General features: G+C 41.4%; 1 protein-coding gene across 1 annotated transcript; it reads right to left on the reverse strand.

The window, feature by feature from the left end:
* Window positions 1-45: 45 nt before the first annotated feature.
* On the reverse strand, window positions 46-19,517 carry LOC146711951 (myosin heavy chain, skeletal muscle, adult-like). Its single transcript, XM_085455004.1, has 38 exons — window positions 19,314-19,517; window positions 19,063-19,206; window positions 18,820-18,976; window positions 16,893-16,920; window positions 16,695-16,809; window positions 16,483-16,575; window positions 16,195-16,258; window positions 15,196-15,294; window positions 14,991-15,094; window positions 14,557-14,695; window positions 13,258-13,376; window positions 12,877-13,026; window positions 12,613-12,783; window positions 12,220-12,526; window positions 12,059-12,132; window positions 10,230-10,317; window positions 10,023-10,140; window positions 9,833-9,956; window positions 9,276-9,412; window positions 8,625-8,880; window positions 7,836-8,078; window positions 7,592-7,768; window positions 7,350-7,495; window positions 6,624-6,714; window positions 6,149-6,538; window positions 5,948-6,074; window positions 5,747-5,865; window positions 3,881-4,077; window positions 3,616-3,799; window positions 3,370-3,535; window positions 3,156-3,280; window positions 2,771-3,079; window positions 2,487-2,690; window positions 1,974-2,099; window positions 1,702-1,872; window positions 1,521-1,625; window positions 1,323-1,418; window positions 46-1,236 (listed from the first exon to the last, which is right to left on the reverse strand). The coding sequence occupies exons 1-38, from the start codon at window positions 19,512-19,514 to the stop codon at window positions 1,084-1,086; spliced, it is 5,817 nt and encodes a 1,938-aa protein (XP_085311130.1). The 5' UTR covers window positions 19,515-19,517; the 3' UTR covers window positions 46-1,083.
* Between the last annotated feature and the right edge of the window lie 900 nt (window positions 19,518-20,417).

Consider the following 20,417-nt stretch of genomic DNA (forward strand, 5'->3'; position numbering starts at 1 on the left):
GTTCAGGAATACCAAGTGGCCCGAGAGAGCGCAGAAGTATTAAACATCCTGGTTTTTCTTCTCACTGAAAAACTGCAGTTATTATTTGATTTAAGGTACACTGTTAAATACTTATGGACCTAACTGTGTATTTCTTTCCTAACCACATCATGAAAGCACTTAATGAGGACTCGGGAAACGAGAACCAAGAGAACGGCTTTAATGCCACGACAGATGTCGAGACGTGTTTGCTGAGCTCAAACTACAGCATCCCGACGACAGACCATAAAGAGCTCATTTCAGATACCATGCGCTCGGTGTTATCACATGCAGATCATAAAAGAGAGAACCATCAGTGATAAATATTACTTCATTTCCAAGATTGTAATTTTTAAATAAAAAAATAATAATAATTTTGTAAACTGAACTGAAGTGTTTGTTCTGTTCATTTATATTTTCTGCTCCTGCTGGAGAGCCGATCCAGTGTGACTCCTGCCTTTATTAAGGCCTTCTATGACTGAGCTCAAATTAAGTCATTATGATTTTAAAAACAGCAGCAGACAGCACTAACAGAAACTTAATGTCTCATAATCTTTATTTTTAAATAAACAACTTCATAAGAAGCTGATTTTATCACAGCAGCATAACCATCAGCGGGTTTATCAGTCTGTCAGCAAAGGTTCAAAACACATCAAGAGGTTATGTTGTGAAATGGAAAACACATTTTGTAAGCATGTCTGATGGGACGGGATGCTTTACCACCTTTCCTTTCGTAATATGTGGTCCAGTGTATCCTCTTTGAAAGCACTGGAGAACTGTTCCAGCTCATATTATTGCTCCCACGCACATACTTTCAGGTCACTTCACTCAGCTACAAACATTCCTGTGAAAAATTGACTTTTTGACTTCAGCTTATTTGTATCATAAGATTTTGCAGAATTAATTTGTTCTTTTTTTTTTGTTCAGATAAATGTAAAAGTTGATTCTTAATCCCAATAAAAACACTTCAAAGTAATACAAAAGAAAATGCAACGATGCACTGTCACAAAGCTGAAAACAACCATTTGTTCAGGGGACTTTTTGGAAGTTGATGATTTCTATTTCCTAAGACTTCGATTCCCCTTTACCAGCAACGTCACGACTCCTCGCTCTTAATTTATTCAGCTGGGACTCTGCGACATCAGCTCGCTCCTCTGCCTCCTCCAGTTCATGTTGCGCTTTCCGAAACTTAGCCAAATGGATGCTGCTTTGTTCCTCCTGTGTTTCAGAGAGCCACAGTAAAGAAGAGTTTTGTCTACATAACACGCCTGCATTTCTCACAGTGTTTAAGGATTTTCTCTCACCGCCTCCTCACACTGCCGCTTATATGCTTTCACTTTGAGCTGCAGCTTGTTGACCAGATCCTGCAGCCTCGCCGAGTTCTTCTTCTCCTCCTCACCCTGAAATCAAACAGAAGTGCTTCTCTCACATCTCTTTGAACATTTTCTCTCCTTCTCTGAGCAGCTTGTGAAATTTGCTTTGTTACGTAACAGACTTGTTACCTGATAAGTGAGCTCTTTAATCCTCCTTTCATATTTCCTCACACCTTTCGCGGCCTCTCCACTGTGTTTCTGTTCTGCCTCCAACTCATTTTCCAGCTCACGGACCTTAATAGAAATATATTTAGTTTAGATTTGAGCCTTAATTTCTCGGCATGTGTCGTTGCTCTCTGTCAGATCGTACTTTGGCTTCCAGCTTCTGAATCTCCTTCTTCCCTCCTTTAAGTGCCACCTGCTCGGCCTCATCCAGACGCTGCTGCAGGTCTTTCACCGTGGCCTCCAGGTTCTTTTTCATCCTCTCCAAGTGAGCGCTGGTGTCCTGCTCCTTCTTCAACTCCTCAGCCATTATGGCAGCCTGCATGCAAATGTGAACTGTGAAATTTTAATCCAGCCTCAAAGTCCAGCAGCCCTCATTCAAGTGACAGCGCAGTTAATTGATTTGAGGAGGAGACTGACATCCGTGATGGCTTTCTTGGCCTTCTCGTCTGCGCTCCTCGCCTCCTGCGTGGTCTCCTCCATCTCCGACTGCAGCTGAGCCAAATCAGCTTCCATTTTCCTCTTAGAGTTCACGAGACTGGTGTTCTGGTCATTAAACAACATTGAAATATGACATTGAAAGAAGTCTTTGGGTCCCTTACATTAGTGAAAGTGTCAAAATTAAAGAGAGAAATGAAGAGAAAAGTAGCTGAAAATCTGAACTTTAACGCATCATCTGTAAAACACAGAGGAGGTAGTTCAATCCATAATTTCCTAAATCAAACTGCCGATGTTTCGTGTGTTTGTTACACAGCGCTGATATAAAACCAGATTTTATTGGGCAGTTGGTTTAAATAGAGCTTATTTTCAACTACTTTATACACAGAAAGACTGCAAATAAATGTTATTTTTACTATTGATTAAGTCCAGTTCTCTAAAAAATTACACAAAAAAAATACACTAAAAAATGGACTCTGTATTTTGCGCTCTCACCTGAGAGTGCAGCAGCTGAACACGCTCGCTGACCTCCATCAGCTCCTGCTCAGCGAGCTTTCGACTTCTGTCACACTGCTCCAGCGACGCCCTCAGCTCCTCGTTCTCCGCCATCATAAGATTGTTGCGGCGTTCTATGATAGCTAGCTCCTCTTTTAGGTCCTCCTGACGTTGGAGGGCTTCATCCAGATGGACCTGGGTGTCCTGAGGATGGAGGCAGTAGTTCTGGGATTTTAAACATCATCCCAGAATTTTTAACCAGAACAGAAAAAGTTCCCACGCACCTTCAGCTGAGTCTGCAGATTTCTCAGTTGTTTGGTTGCCTCGGCTGCCTGCCTGTTGGCGTGACCCAGCTGTATTTCCATCTCGTTTAGATCCCCTTCCATCTTTTTCTTCATCCGGACAGCATCGTTCCTGCTGCGCGTCTCTGCATCCAGCGTGATCTGCAGATATTCCACCGTTCTCTGGTAATTCCTTTTAAGCTGGTCGATTTCTTCGTCTTTCTCTGCCACCTTCCTCTCCACCTCTGACTTGATCTGGTTCAGCTCCAGCTCAAGTTGCAGGATTTTGGCCTCCTCTTGTTCCAAGGAAGACTTCAGAGAGCGAAAACAGCAATTAGTGTTGTTGTTATTTTATAAAATATTAAAGTTTGTTGGGGCGAAAAAATACCTCAGCTTCCTCGAGAGCTGCCTGGGTGTCTCTCTTCTCTTGTTCGGTGTGCTTTGTGGCTTTTTCCAGCTCACGGAGCATTTTGGTGGACTGTCCAACTTGCTCGGTGATATCTGTGATTTCCTCTAAAAGACACATCAACACACTTTATGTAAAACATTGACTGCAGCCGCTCAGAATCCAAACAGCAATTTATTTCCTGCAGAAGCCTTACGTTGAAGATTTTTATTGTCTCTTTTCATGCTCTCAAGGTGATCCAAGACTTCTTCGTATGAATTTTTCAGCTTGAAGAGTTCTGTGTTCAGCGCTCTGGACTCTCTCTGGGAGACTTCCAGATCTGATTGACTCTCCTCATACTTCTGTTTCCACTCAGCCAAAACCTGGCAGGAAGCAGCACATGTAATCAGTGTAGCCTTATGATGATACAAATGAGGACATGTTTCAAAACAGAAAGACCCACCTTGTCGAAATTCTTCTGTTTCTTGTCTAAGGTGGCATTTGCTGCGTTTGACCTTTCTAGCTCAACCATGAGATCCTCGAACTCTGCCTGCAGCCTCTGCTTGGTCTTCTCCAGCGATGCACACTTGACATTTGCTGCCTCTGTCATCTCCTCGGACTCCTGCAGCCGCTGGACCAGCTTCTTCCTTTGAACCGAACATAAACTGCGTTAAAGCGGAAGAAGCCCATCAGCGCTGACCCGAGATACACACTGTGAGGTTTTTTACTTTGCCTCCTCGAGCTCCTCGGTGCGCTGGATGGCGTCTGTCTCGTATTTATTTCTCCACTGAGCCACGTCACTGTTCACCTTGGACAGGCAGCGCTGCAGCTCAACTTTGGCCTCTTGCTCCTCCTCGTACTGCTCTCTTAAGAGCTCGCAGTCGTGACGAGATGACTGCAAACTGTGAGCCAAGGTGTTTTTTGTCTAAAGAAATTTAAAAACGTACACAAAAAAACTGCTTCATGCCTTTTAAAACTGCTTCACCGAGATGCAGTAACAAATTTTTTTGCCCTCTGGGAACAGAAGGAACAAGCTGTGACTACAGCTGTGAATCATACTGAGTCATGACTGCAGGCAACTTTTACATTTAATATTTATGGAGCAACATTTGAATTCCTTTGAAGTCTGATTTTGGTCTCCCGACTCTAGCTGCTAAATGTTCACCAGCTAATCTCTAACATGGCTCTATTTTTCATCCTGAGCAGGTGCGGTACAGATGCTTTTTAAAGGTTTCTCTCTGAAAGGAGCCGTGAGAAACAGCAAGACAGAAACAACAAAACGAGGAGCGGAAACTGGCTGTGAAGCTTTATCAAGCTGACTTCAGATTCTGTTTTTTCTCAGATCCAATTATGAAGTCACTCACAAAGATCTCACAAAGGTGGCAACACAATAATGTGACAGAACAGCTGCTAGATTTTACTCTAAACCAGTGCTTCTCAAAGTGTGTGGTGCACCCCACTGGTGGCATCCACATGTTTGCACTCTTCAGTGCACTTCTTTTCAGCTACAGCCTACACACATCAACAACAACAACAGGACCTAGTTCATTCTGTTTTAAGCCGGCAAGGCAAGATTGCAGATGCTGCTCAGGTTTGTCCGCCTCCCCTGCAGCCACGCCCCAGACCACGCCCCGCCACAGCTCTGCAGTCAAAAACAGGCTCACTGCAGCCAATACGAGTGAATAGTATTAAACTCTCACTAAATTATATTTTTTTCATCTCTGTTCACAAGTTTCTGAATTTTCTTTTTTTATATAAAACTAAGACTGAACTGTATTTTTCCATGTTTGGCAATGTTCACATTCTCTTTAAATTGTTGCTTTTTTGAAGAAGTGGCGCAGACTAATGAAGCAGTCTAGAGACAAAAGTTACAAATAGTTGTTTGAAATGAAAGTTGTTTGTTTATAACAACAATTACTGAAGGATTCATTGAGAATGAGTTTCTAAATAAAGTCACGGCTCAGCTTTTCTGTCATTGCTTTGTTTAGATGGGGCGTGAAAATATTTCTTCCTGCCACGAGGAGTCGCCCCCTGCTGGTCATTAAAAATCATTCAGATCAATCATGGCTATTTCTTATAATTCAGAATATACTGCCCCCTTCGGCCTAAATGTAAAAATGCACCTTCTTTACACATTCAGAATATATTAATAAACTTATTTGTTTTTTTCTTCTGGCTTTTACATGTTTGACAAATATGTTAATCACAGCTTTACAGCTTTTTGTATTGTACACAGAGAAGACAGTGATAAATGTCTGATAAATTACTGACCTGTCTTGGAAAGAGTCAGTCGAGGTATTGCAGTCATGGACTGCAAAATTAGTCTGCATGCATCAAACGTTTATTTACGGTCACATGGTTTGGCTCCAATGAACTAAAAGATTCCTAAAATCTTTGATGTCTGTGGCCAAAACATCCAGTTCAGTCAGTCATTGTTTCCTAATGCAGATAGATATGAAAAAAAAGCTAATAAACTGCTAAATCATCATAGCTGATGGTTTTGAGATTGAATTTCTCATCCGTTCACAAGAGATTAGTAAGAACTCTAAATCCTTGCTGTGACTAGATATCAATCTTTGTTGTGCCTTTCAGACCTTGATTTCTTCGTCCAAAAGTCTCTTCATCTCTTCAATTTTGTGACCGGCTGCAGTCTTCCCTCTGTTCACCTGGAACAGAATGGACTCTTTTTCTTCCAGCAGACGGGTAAGTTCACCTGTCCAGGACAAAAAGAATAAAAACTCACGTGTCTGAGCATCTAAAATGTTCTTTTTATCCTTTTTTAATTAAAAACCTACCATTTTCTGTCTGCAGTCGAGCACTCAGGGTAGTGTAATCACTAAGAGACCTCTGGGCTTCATCTGCTTTGGTCTTGTATTCATTCATTTGATCTTCAAGGCTCCTGCACTGTTTCTCCACGTTAGCCTGAAACATAGAGCTCTGGTTATAATAGAAGAGAAGATTTCAGAAAAAAGTCCCCTCTGCAGACAGATGTTTACCTTGCTTTTCAGAACAGTCTCCATACTCCTTGCCATGTCATCGATTTCCATCTTCATCTCGCTCTTTTCTTTCTCCAGTTTCTGCTTGACCCTTTGAAGGTTTTCTATCTGATCGCCGAGCTCCACAACGCTGTCCGCCTGCTTCTTGCGTAAAGCAACAGCGATGGATTCATGCTGCAGGGTGGACTCTTCCAGTTCGTGGTGCAGTCTCTGAATCTCAGCCTCGCGCTTCTTGTTGAGCTCGGCCTGAGCGGCGGAGGCTCCTCCGGCCTCTTCCAGCCTCTCGGTGATCTCCTCCAGCTCTCTGGACAGGTCAGACCTCTGCTTCTCCACTTTGGCCCGAGCTGCACGCTCAGCTTCGATTTCCTCTTCCAGTTCTTCAGTGCGAGCCTACAATTTGAACACATGAAACTGGTATCATAACGCTGAACATCAAGTGCTCGATACTTTGAGACTGCTACAATTACATAAACACCTGAAGCTCTTTAATCGCCTTTTGAAGCTGCGTGCTAAGAGCTTGTTCGTCGTCAACTTTGCTCTGCAGGCTGCTGATTTCAAAGTCCTTCCTGAGAAGAGAATGATTTCAGGTTCAGATAATATTTAACTCCATTTATAAGATCAAAGTTTCACTGTATATAAAAGATGGATGGAGCCATCATTCCCATGTTGTTTTTTCAGTGTGGGATGGTGCTGAATATTAATGTAATTTAATGAAAATTTAAAGAGTATTGCTGTTAGTTTTTTTTAATTATTATTTTATTAGTATTTAAACCTTGTTGTGTTGCCATAAAGTCCTGTTGTTTCCACCTGTGTGTGTTTTCCTTCACTTTGTGCCTCTGTGATGATTCTGTGATCTTGTCGATTGTCTGGATTTTTGTCCTTTTGAACTCTTCCTGCTTGTATCGAAAAGCACTTTTTGTTCATTACTACATCTGCTGCTTTGCTACCTGCTGTGTGGGCTCAATACAACAAGGTGGTGTGATTAGCTGACATTTCAAACAGGAAACAGGGATAGTTGGATGTGGATTCACTCTGTGGTTTAGGAGGTAAAACAGCAAAAGGTCAGCTTTAGATAAAAAGGAATAAAAAGCTTTTGTCTGGACGGACACTGCTGAACAGAATGTTCTTGGGTTTAGGAGGTAAAAGCTCGGATTCATTGCTTGGCGAAATCTTTTTTTTAGTAATCTATTTATTAACTCACTTTTTCAGTTGTTCCTCCGCCTGCAGCTTTTCATTCTCCAGGTCCATGATGGTTTCCTGGGACAGCCTCAGATCTCCCTCCAGTTTCCTTCTGGATCTCTCCAAGTCGGCACGCAACTTCTTCTCCTGCTCCACCAGCCCCTCCAACTGCAGGATGTTTACATCAATCACTAAGTCTGCAGAGAACATTACAAGTTTACGTGATGGCTTCATCTTAAGAAGCACTGAGCCTTTTATACTTACATCATCAATTTGTTGCTCCAGCTTAGTCTTTGTCTTTATTAGAGAACTGACTCTGTCCTCCTCTGCCTGGAGGTCGTCTAAAGTCTGCTGGTGCACCTCCTGCAAAGCTTTCGTCTCCTTTGAGGACTTCAACAGGTTTTCCTCAAGAGTCGTTAACTCCTCGATCAAATTCTTAACCTAAGGAGAGAACTTTGTTAAAAACAAAAGCTTTAAAAGTTCAGACAACAGAAATCATCAGAGGCACCTTATTTTCAGTGGCATATTTCTCCTTCTCCACTTTGGCGATGGTAAGTTCCAGGTCGTCTATGTCCCGTTTGAGCTCAGAACATTCGTCCTCCAGTTTCCTCTTCTGGGCGGTGATTTCAGCGTTGATCTCCTCCTCTTCCTCCAGCCTCTCGGAGAATTCTTTGGCTTTGGCTTCCAGGTGGATCTTGCTCTTTATCAAGCCTTCACACCTTTCCTCAGCATCGCACAGGTTCTCCCTCTCCTGAGGAACCAGGACACAATGACTGTTATAGTGCGCTGACATGAGCTCTAATTTCAGAGGATGGTGATTCTAATGGCGTTATTCTGCACAGCAGAGAGATCTTGCTCTTCGTTTCCTCGAGCATCACAGCCTGCGTAGGTGAACTCACAGTACTTAAATAAATCATGTACTGACTGACCTTCATGTCTGAATAAAAGATAGACCAGCATTTTCTTTACATCACTTGTTCTTGCATTAATAGAGATTACCACAGTAGTAGCAGTGGGCTTTTTCTGTGCACCAACACCAGAAACCTTTGACTCAAATCTTAATATGTTGTAACGCTGTTATAAGCATTATTTGCTTTAAGTTTAACATCATGGTCAGTTTGCTTTCTTCTTATTTTAAGTTTGTTTTCCTCCAGTTTCCCTGCAGTGATCAATTATACTAGTTCTTATCTTACCTCATTATTGATCATCTTTAATTTAATCTGATCTTCAAATCAGGCAGAACAAAATCAATACAAACAGACCACTTTGTCCCACTCAGGGCTGAGTGTTTACATACTGCTTGTATTTGAAGGTAAAGGTCATTCTTCTCCTGCACCAGCATGACCATCTTCTCTTCCAGCTCCTTCCTCCTGGCCTCCGACTTTGCCAACTCCTCTCTGAGTCGAGCAAACTCCTCCTTCATGGTCTGCATCTCCTTCTCAGCCTCTGCACTTCGTAACAGAGGCTTTATCTTGAAGAAGAGCTTCATCCAAGGCCAGTTCTTCACATTCATGAACGAACGAATGTTGTACTGGATGATGTAAACGGCCTCTCTACAGAGTGAAAAAGCAAAACAATGAAGAATTTGTTACAGATGTGAAGGTGATGAGAAAATCTGATCTTTTTAAGGTTTCTCTAAGTTATTCCTCACTTTTTCACTAGCTACAATGTCAGAGTAGCTTAAAAAATGAAAGGGAAAAAAAATGAAGGGAAGCAGAGTAAAAATGAGAAATTATCTTGGCATTTTTAATGTGGGACAAAGATCACGACTGCAATTACAATCATAATTAATGACAGTTTAGAAGAAATAGTCTCCTTTGTTACCATAAAGGACGCAGTTATGAAATAGCCTGTGTTCAATCCCATCTAACTTTCTCCGTCTTTCATTCGCCTAATTTTCCATAAATTCTACATCCACTAATCCAAAAGAAAAAAAAAAGTGCCAGACCTTTTCTTCATCATCTCCTTTAACCTCAGCCTGGTGACGTAACCTCTGGCTACAGCCTGGATTCGAGTCATCAGCACAGCTAGACGCTCATCCCGCATCTCCTCCAGAAGACCCAAAAGGCCGGCTTTGAAAAACACCTGCAAGTTGAGAAAGATTTCTCTTCAATTTCAAATTATCCATCCATTCTCTTCTGCGTATCCTTGTCAGGATGACGTGGGGGCTGGAGCCCAGCCGGCTGTCTTAGGGCGAGAGGCGGGGTACACCCTGGACAGGTTGCCAGTCTGTCGCAGGGCTAACACACAGAGACAGACAACCATTTGCACCTATGGGCAATTTAGAGTTTCCAATTAATCTAACCCCACTAACTGCATGTCTTTGGAATGTGGGAGGAAGCCGGATTACCCAGAGAGAACCCACGCAAACACAGATAGGCCCCGGCCTGATGGTGGAATTGAACTCAGGACCTTCTGTGAGGCATCATTGTGCTGCCTGCTAGCAATTTCAAATTATTTTAGCTGAAATATTATATAATATATATATATATATTTTAAACATACCTTTGTGTATCCGAATCTATACTGGGTGTGGTCCACGTCAATGGACGACAGCAGCTTCTCGGAGGCCTTCTTGCTGTCAATAAACTGGCCCTCGGGGATCGCGCTGGCATTCAGAATCCTGTATCTGTCACACACGTGTGGAGGTTTAGTCTAAAACTCGAGGCAGTTCTTCAAACAAATTACATGTTACCTTTGCCTGAAGTCTCCATACAGAATCCTGCTGGGGAATCCCTTCCTGCAGATCCGGATACCTTCCAGCACTCCGTTACATCGCAGCTGATGAAGGACCAGATGGTGATCCATGATTCCTACAACAGATAGAGGTAACTTTTCCCCACAGGGTAACTTCAGTTCAAATTTTTTTTCTTTATTTGTTGTCTATTCCTGTTTGTTTTACCTGGTATCTTGGTCTCATTTGGGATGATGCATCTGACAAAGTGTGGATGTGTTGACCTGAGGTTGGCCATTAGTTTGTTCAGGTTCTCCTGCAACACATCATGCTTTCAGTCAGATGGACTGATGGTAACATGTGCTGCACCAGTGTACCAGCACATGTAATGTGACAATAAAAGTGATTTGATACCATTTGATACCACAGAAATCACATTAACAGTAGATGTTACCCGCTGGTTTTTGGAATCATTATTCTCGAGCTTTGACTGTAGCATTGTTACTAGATATGACAATTTTTAGATCGCACGATGGAGCGCTCAAGTGTAAGACAATGTTAGCAAGCTTGGTTGGCTGGTTGCTTCCATAAACTGTGTGAGTGCAATGCAGAGATGCAGATGCTTGTCAGTGAGAAACACGGAAAGTCACTGAATCTGGATCACAGGCTATTATAATATTAGTATAATAAGCCACACTCTCTGAATGGCACTAAGTAAGATGTTTAATCTTTATATTTTAATGTCTGATAAAAAGAAACTCCAAAAATTCTTTGTGTTGAGCTTATAAACTGCTGGCAGTAGATTAATATTTATTGTACAGACACAGTTTTGTCAGTTAACTTGACACAACACAAATGTGTGATTCACAAAGTGTCAAACTGCTTTTAACACTCAGTTAATTTCAATATAAATAGACAGTAGCTAAGGTTACGCATTAAAGCAGATATTTCTTTCACGCAGGAGCAAAACTCTGAGGCAAGTTCCCAAATAAACATTATCACGAGGAACTGTTTTATTAATTTCTTGGAACCCTAGTTTATCCAAGATAAATAAATTGGACGAACTGAGGTCTCATGTCACAATGACTCGTCGGAAAAAAAAAAAACTATAGCTTCTTGGCTTTCTTTTTGTTTTTCTATTCATTTTTGTGCTATAATCTATTTTATGGTTCAAACGTGAGCAGTTAATTAGTCTCATTTATCTAGAGCTGTCTGGGAATTTGGGAAACTTCAGACCACTAATCTGCAGTGACAGAGAGCCTGGTGAGGTGGAGGTAAACTCTGGAAAGAAGAGGAATGAGAGTCAGTAGAAACAAGATAAAATACATGTGGAAAGGTGAAGATGCAGTCAAAGCTCTGGAGAGTGCACGAAACAGGTAAGGAAGAGAGGACAGGCAGGGTGGGTGGAGACGAGTGTCAGGGGTGCCTTTGTGAGAGCAGCAAGAGTGAAAAGAAAGGTTTAAAAGATGGTGGCGAGACCTGCTGTGATGAATGATTTAGAGACGGTGGCACTGACAAAAAGACGGGAGGTGGAGCTGAAGATGTTCAGATCTTGATTAGGAATGAGCAGGATGGACAGGATTAGAAGATTAGTGGATGTTGATGATGGAGCTGACAGAAGAGGAAGAGCACAGAGAAGATTCATGGATGCAGTGAAGGAGGAAGATAGGGTGAGGTGAACAGAGATGATCTGCTGTGGTGACCTCTAAATGGAGCAGACGAAAAAAGAAGGAGGAGGAATGACTTGAAATCTATTATCTGGTGAGTCTTCTTCTATGTTTCCTTAAATGTTACATTTTTATAAATTTATGCAAAACAACAAAAACAAATGATTTATTCAGGGAATGTATAGAAGACCAGACGAGCTTTCAAGCTTGTGGTCCCTCCTCACAAATATCAACCAGTTGTATTATTTCTTTATCAATATTTGATGGACAAAGAAGAAACTATTACAACTATAACTACTGCTCCAGTTCTTAATACAGAAAAACTGTGTCATGTAAGTTTATTTTAAAAGAGTTAAAAGGATTTACGGGTAAATAATAACTATGTCTTACCCTAAAGAGTGCAGAAACTGTCTGGAAGGAGGACCCCTTTTTCTTGTAGTTTTTCTTGTTCCTATCAGCAGCAGCTAAAAACCCCCACATGAGATAAATGGTGAAATCTTAATCTAATCTCAATCTCTCATCTGTGTTTGATGTCTAAAGAGCTGGCATACCATCAGCTGATGCATACGTGGCAAAGAGCTGGCAGAGCAGTTTGAGGGAAGCTTTCTGGTAAAGCTGCACCACGGTGTCGTTCAGCGGGTCCTTGTTTTTTTCCAGCCAGCCGCTGATGTTGTAGTCGACGGTGCCGGCGTAGTGCATGAGGGAGAAGTGGGCCTCTGTCTTTCCTTTGGATGGTTTGGGCTTCTGAAAGATGCTGTTCTTCCCCAAGTGCTGGTCGTACAGCTTGTTTTTGAAAGACCCGTCTGTGGCCTTCGGGAACATACACTCCTCTTCCAGAATGGAGAAAATGCCCATCGGCTGAGAGGTGGAAAAGGTGATTAGTGTTTCATTCCTGTCTTCTACTCTTGATTTGAATATTTAAGGTAACAAAAAAGTAAACAAACCTTCTCAATGAGCTCAATGCACGCAGCCAAGTCCATGCCAAAGTCAATAAACTCCCACTCGATCCCTTCCTTTTTGTATTCCTCCTGCTCCAGCACAAACATGTGGTGGTTGAAAAACTGTTGGAGCTTCTCGTTGGTAAAGTTGATGCACAGCTGCTCCAGGCTGTTTATCTGCGTCAAACAGAAACGTTTCACCCATCAAACAATCAGAAATATGTTTAAAGGGATTTGATGTTTTTTCATCTCTGCAGGAATCCCCTTCACCTCAAAAATTTCAAACCCTGCGATATCCAGGACGCCAATGAAGTGCTGTCTGGGAAGTTTGGTGTCGAGCTGCTGGTTGATCCTCGTGACCATCCAGAGGAACAGCTTCTCGTACACGGCCTTCGATAAGGCGCCCACAGCATTGTTCACCTGAAAAATCAGACATCATTTTCACATTGTGTTGCTTTTAATAGCTCAGCTTGTACAGCGGACTGTAGGTGTGTAATAACAGGAATCGTTAGGTTGCTGGTTCAACTCCAGTTTGAAGGAGGTTTTACGATGCTTTCTGTCTGTACTGATTCAAAGTAGGTTTAAAAATACTGGATGCTTACAGATGGGCTGTGGTTAGTGGGCGTTTTTAGCTGTGGAAACATCATGTACCTGCTGTGGAGTCTGGCCTTTGGTGACATATTCATTCCCAACCTTCACTCGAGGGCAACACAGAGCTTTCAGCAAATCAGCAGAGTTCAGACCCATCAGATAGGCAACTTTGTCCGCCACTGCAGGAGAGATAACACAGAGGGGAAGGTCAGTGGGAGAGTGTACCCTGCATTTTAGATGAAACTCGCTGTAGCCCCTTATGACCTTAGCCTGGATAAATGGTTAAGAAACAAGACAGATGGATAATGCAGGTCAGCAAAATGTCACATCAAAACTGATAATAATCATGAAAATATGAGGAATCAAAAACAAATGAAGCAAAATTTAAAAATAACCTCTATTTCAGCGAATTCACTTTTTGTGCGCTGTGTTCAGATGACTCTCGGGTGGAAACAGCAGCCTTGTTCATTTGCTCGAAATATGGCAGTGCCTCATGCAGAACATTGCAAAGTAAGCAGTACTATAAGAGTGAAAGAAATAAGTGGAAGTGCCTGAGATCAAAGGCCTATTCTGAACAAAGGGGGCAAATTCAAGTGTCACATCACGCCTACATGAAGCTTTCAAAGCAGGAAATGCATAGACCTCTGAAACACTTTGTGGAAACTGATGATTCACCAACTAAAACTATTTTGAACTGAGCAAAATCATAAACAGGCCCCTCTGTGTCACGTATGCATCTGTTTCAGTGTATTTAGCAGAGGTATAACGTGGAAATCTAAGGCTACAGTCACATTGGGGGAAACAGTGGTTGGAGACTGCAGTGACCACGTCAAGTCAACTTGTCAAGACAGCAATAAAATGGCAATAAGAGTCAGACTGTTATCAGTTTTGGGGATCAAGTTGGCAGCTACATGCATCAGACTGATGGAGCAGCCGAGTTGTGCTCATGAGCACAGACTGACTGAATATTTAGGTCTTTGCAGTCTGCGTTTATTAATTGGATGACGGTTAATTGCAAACCTTGAGACTGACTGCAGCCAGTTCAGTTGGACTGAGACAAGTTGCTTCATACGGGGTGGCCAAAGCTGGTTGAAGGTGGTGTAGCTAAACTTCTTGGTGACCAGTTGGTGGCTGCAGCTACTTGCAACTGGTCCCAGACAGCAAAAAACATTGAATGCAATCACTCGCCAACCACCTTTTTTCTTCCTGGTTAAACAGAGATTGCCGTCCTAGTTTTGGTCAGCTGTGGGGCCCAAAAGTAAAAGCTGGAACAAAATTCACAGTGAAGCTGTAAAGTTGTCCCGCTGATGCCTGCTTTGGTTTTAAATTAGGGTGGAGGCACCACCTCAGACGTCTCACCCTCAGTGCCATCGGGCTCGGCCTGCTCCTCCCGCTGCTTCTGCTTGAACTTCATGTTCCCGTTGTGCATGACGGCACCCGTCAGCTTGTAGATGCCGACCTTTTCCTCAGTGCTAAAACCCAGGATGTCAATGGCTCTCTGAAGAACAGACACAGACATGGGAACTTCTCTGAGTTTAGTGCCAATGTCATGATTTTAACCATTTAAATGTAATGATGTGTTGATGTTGTGCATTGATTTATTTTTCAAATTAATAGTAATACATTTATGCATAATTATTTTCACATATAATTTAAGTAATAAAATTTAAAACCAACAAAAATCAGGTATTTCAAGTCTTTCATCTGATGTCAAAATATATCAGTAAAAATACTGTAATTAAGTGCATGGCTTCAGCCTGTATTCCACATTTCTGTGCATATTTTGCACTTACATCTGTGGCCATCAGCTCCTCTGCATCATTGATGCTCAGCACAGTGATTTCCCCCTGGCTGATAAAAGGGTAATCATAAGGATTGCTGGTTATCAGCAGCATCTCTGAAATGAGGCACAGAAAAATAGCTCATAGCTCTGTGCAGGACCAGATGCCATGGAAACTGTGTCACAACCATTTAGAGCTCATTGATTGGTATATTCACCGATTAAATCAGGCTTCTTGTTTGACAAGATCTGATAGAAGATGTGATAGCTCCTCTCTGCAAGCAGCTGGAAAGTCACTCTGGATTTTTCCAAAAGGTCTGACAATAACCAGAAATAAAACACAAATCACAAAACTTGGACAGACAGCAGAATATTAATTATTCCAAAAAATATTCACAGTCACATTCAGGCCTCACTCTCTGTCAGACGTTTTGCAGCTATAAAGTTTAGATTTTGATCGAAAATGTATAAGAAGACCTTCATTAATTGACCTCAGGCATAAAACAAAATATATTTTTTAAAAAAGGACTCTGGTCTGAAAAATAAAGGTAATGAGGGCGCATTAATCCTGCGTTCTTTCCAATGACCACCAGGGGGCGACTTCTCTGCTTCCAGAAAGCAGTCAGATTATATGGAAGTCTATGGGGAGAAGGAGTCTAGTGATCACTTGATGTATGACTTCAGTACCTTGATTGTGAGCTTATGATGTCAGTCACTGGTTTCAAGTCATATTTAAAACTACATGATGTTCATTTTGCTGTTATCAGGCCAATACCTTAATGTTATTATAATAATTGATTTCAATTTTGCTAGATTTTTCATCAGTTTTCAATCAACTTAGGCTTCTAACTGAGCAATTTATACAGCTAGATTGGACAGGTGTCTACTGCAGGTAGAGTTGATTTAGAAAATGTCTCCTGTGCTTCTGATTTCGCTGTGACGTTGAGTGATTTTGGATGAGGAGGGCATTCCTATCACCTCTCCTCTGCACCGTCACACTCCTGATGAACAGCTGGGCACACTGTGTGGAAAACATAGATGTCTGTGAATAATCACCTATCATATTCTTTGGGGAGACAGTGAAAGCCAAAGCCTTAAACCAGAGGGTAATTTCACTGTGGCTAAACCCATCTTTTGTATAAAGTCTGTCCCAACATTCGTGACAGAAAAGCTGCAGTTAATTATCTTTATTATTAACTGTTAAAATGGGCACTTACAAGTTTCAATATCAGCTGATGCCAACTTCCCCTTTGTTCCGAAGTGGATGCGGATGAATTTTCCCTGGAAAAGTTTAACATATGAGCTGGGACACTATTTTGACCATTGGACGTCTCTGGTAATCAAGCTCTAAGATAAATAAACTACATTTAAAGAAAAAAACAAAACAAAGTTATTCTTAAAGCTCACATCACCTGATATAATCAGTTGGGGTTTTTTTGTCATTATAACAGCTGAATTTTCTTAGTATGATAGCATGATGTCAGCCTCGGCTGGTCTTAACTCACAAATCGAGACGAGTTGTCATTCCTCACAGTCTTGGCGTTCCCGAAAGCTTCCAGCAGAGGGTTAGCCTGGATGATTTGATCCTCCAGAGTCCCCTGCAGAAGAATAAAAAGACATTTCAAGTTCTTTTCATTTAAATTAAGGTAAAAGCTTTCAGATTTTCTGCTCATGTTTCATCTCTAGATAATTAGAAGATGAATTAATTGGACTGAACCTGCATTTTACTGCCCGGTTGTTCCTTCTTGCTTGACTCTCCCATTGCTGTGATTGTTGCAAAGTACTGGATTACTCGCTTTGTGTTGACTGTTTTCCCAGCACCAGATTCTCCACTGATAAAATGTGACATCAGACAAACGATGGGAATGAAATATATGCAGAACGAAAAGTAAACAGCTAATAAAGTCATACTTACGTGATCAGGATAGACTGATTCTCTCGATCTGAAGAGAAGAAAGAAAGTGGATGATATCGGAGTTTGAGGGGCTGATGCACGTTTGTGGGGTTTTAGGCTTTGAACTTTTTTTAGTCTTTAAATAGAGTTTCATTTCACTTTAATTTTTACTATATTTTATGTCCCCTGTGCGTCTATTTAGGAAAGGAATGTATGAGTGAGAGATAAAAAGTGCTTCAAGTCATGCAACATACAAATCTGTGCAAAATTCTTGAGCCAGCCAGCCTTCTTTTCCTTATATCTTACTTCCAAGGAGCCAGACTTTGTTAAAGTGGTCTCGAGCAACAGTTCTCCTAGCTTTCTAAAGGTCTTTCACAGTTTGTCTTTGGAGACTGGATGCGTTTACACCCATTTTCAGTCCAGTCCTTGTACCTGACCATTTTCAGAGGGTTTTTTTGTTTGTTTGTTTGTTTGCTTTGTGTGTGCCAGGTTTGCAGGTCCTGCAGGTTTTAGACATGTCCTTCTTCTTCTTTCTTACATTTGTATTGGCAGTTGGCAAATAACTGAAAGGTGCATTACTGCCACCAACTGGTATGGAGTATGGTCTGGAACAACGCTCAAAAAAATAAAAATAAATAAATAAATAAAATTTAAAAAAAATCTTCATATCCTTCCAAACAGGTTCTAGACATGTCCTTGATCCAACACAGCTGATTTAAATGGCTTAATTACTTCCTCAACATGTTTTCTCCAGAGGCCTGGTAATGAACTAATCGTTTAATTCAGGTGTGTTCACCCAGGGTGAGATCTAAAGCCTGCAGGACTCCGGCCCTTGAGGCCTGGAATTCCCCACCTCTGGTTTAAGGCATTGAACATTGACCAGTTAAACCAGGGGTGAGCAACTCCAGGCCTCGAGGGCCGAAGTCCTGCAGGTTTTAGATGTGTCCATGATTCAACACAGCTGATTTAAATTGCTAAATTACCTCCTCAACATGTCCGAAGTTCTCCAGAGGCCCTCATCATTTGATTCAGGCGTGTCGATCCAGGGTAACATCTAAAACCTGCAGGACACCGGCCCTTGAGGCCTGATGTTCCAAATCCCTGATTTAAAGAAATAAGGGGTGGCTCAAGACTTTAGCACAGGACTGTATTTCCACCTGGGAAGGTCGTAAGAAGCATGAGAACTTCTTCTGTTCTTCTGTATACACACCGTTTGCTTCACATGCTGAAGATCTCCATGGAGGACTGTGTAACACGAAGCCTGAGCTGTCAGTGATTCCTGTTTATCTGTTTTATGTTTGAAGTGAAACTAAAGCTGAATCATTAAAGTCTCTATTATAAGGTGACTGCTTTCATCTGCAGTTGTTGCAGAAGCGTGTTAATTAAGTTGCTCTACTATTTAGTTATCCTGTGTGCACAAGATAAATAACTTTTTCTCACAATATAATTAACTCGCGCACTTCTGATAATTAGATTTATCCACTGTGCACGACACAGACACAGCTTACACCACCTTTCACCTCAGGACTAATATTTGTTTTTCACAATAAAACTAAAGAAATAAGTAAATACAAATTATTTTGGTTTACGTCAGTGCAAAATTGTAATTACATGTTGGACCTGGTAAAAGGTAAGAAAAAAATCATGTTAACAGGACTTTTTATGTATTTCTTAAAAGCTGTATGAGTATTGCTTTTTGTGCATATATGCCTGTAATTTTGGTTATTTAATATTGATCTTTTTCATTTCATTGCATTATGTTGTTAATTTTTTTAGCATGTTTAATTTGCATTTTGTAAATATTGGATAGTACATCAAACTTTTTAAAGTAATTATGCTTTTAATTATCTAAAACTATACACAATTTTAATTGAACTGTTAATATAACTCAAAAAATGCAGACAAACATGACGCTAGTCATGCCAATAACAATACTATGGGGCCAGACCTGTAAGCATGTACTGGTAAGCGTTGTCAGAGATGGAGAAGATGTGTGGGGGGACCTCCTGGCGTTTCTTTCCTCTGTACCCGGCCACCACCTCTGGGTTGTAGACCGGCAGCCACTTGTAAGGGTTCACAGTCACACAGAAGAGCCCAGAATAGGTCTGAATTAACAAGAAAAAAAACCCAGAATACAGACTGTTGGTATTGAATTAAAGTTAAAGATATTGTGAGTCACAGTTGTCCTTACATAAATCATCCAGGCAGCGTAGCGTTTCTTGAGGTTAAAAAGCACGGCGGGTTCGTGCAGATGCGTCAGCAGGGCCATGTCCTCTATCTTGTCAAACTTGGGTGGGTTCATTGGCCGAATGTCATCCACATGCACTGTGACAACCTGAAGTACAATTTCAAAAAGATACATTGTAAAAAAAATGACAGATAAAGACAGAAAAACCGATATAAGATGTCAGAAATAGTCAAATAATAGCTGGACTCTTTCACCTTTCCATCCTCAATCTCCACATTGACCTTAGTGCCATCCTGGCTTCTGATTTTTCCCTCGACATACTCCTGCTTCGGGTGAGGCACAAAAACGGCACTTTTGGCATCAAACGGCACATTCTGAGCTGCAATTCTCTCCCGCTCAGATTTACGCAGGTATGGGGCGGCCACCCCAAATACTTCCATGTCCGTGTCACTCATTTTGCTGAGCTGAGCGATAAGGATGAAAAAAGAGTTTAAAAGTAAAGTGAAGATGACGAGAAATTTAAAAAATATGTTGCTTACCTGAGTCAGAATTTCCAAAGAATGCTTGAATCCCAGAAGTTTTAGAGCCTTTAAATCATAAAAAATGACTGTACTGTCTGTACTGTTGTTAATTTTCCAATGGTGCACCACAGACACCTGACTAGACACCCTCACCAGACTTTGACAGCTTTTATAAGAGATGGTCGGGGGTTCTGCTTCACCTATATTTGGAGATCTGGCTCTCATGCCACCTTGGATGAGCAAGTATGTCCATTTTGTACTTCAAACTGTCTATATATAGGTGTATTGTGTCACTTTTAAACTGTTTCAATTGTAATCCTTCAGACTTTCCATTAAAAAGCAATGAATGGCATGGACAACAGCTTTGGAAGCTTACTGTCCCAACATGGCAGGCCTAATTTTCTGGGATCAGGGAAGATTAGCTCTGTTGGGGCTTCGCTAAAACTCTGGAGAGCAGAGCCTGTCACACACACCACTCTATTGGGGCAGCTGGGATAGGTGGGCAACATTAGCGCATCGTCCTGGCTAACATGATTTACCATAAATCCATTTAAAATCCTTTGAGCAAGTTTCTATTAATGTGTCTCCATCCCCAAAGATAATATAGTGCAGATATGTGTGTTTGCGTTTATAGGATGTGACTGCAGTGTTAAGGCAGGACTTACTGGAAGCTTAGCTGACTGTTTTATCTTTGGATCCAGTGCTATTCAGACTTCCCCACAGAAAAGTCAGGATAATGTTGAGATTTCCTTAATTTGCTTGAGTCTTACAATTTTAACTTTGAGAAACTTGGATTATGATCTCAATAAATTTAACTTAAAGAGTCAAATAAATGCT

This window comes from Copadichromis virginalis, linkage group LG4, assembly GCF_057382275.1.
Source record: "Copadichromis virginalis isolate Kocher_CV1m ecotype Utaka linkage group LG4, C_Virginalis_male_GT1.1, whole genome shotgun sequence".
NCBI classification, from domain to species: Eukaryota; Metazoa; Chordata; class Actinopteri; order Cichliformes; family Cichlidae; genus Copadichromis; species Copadichromis virginalis.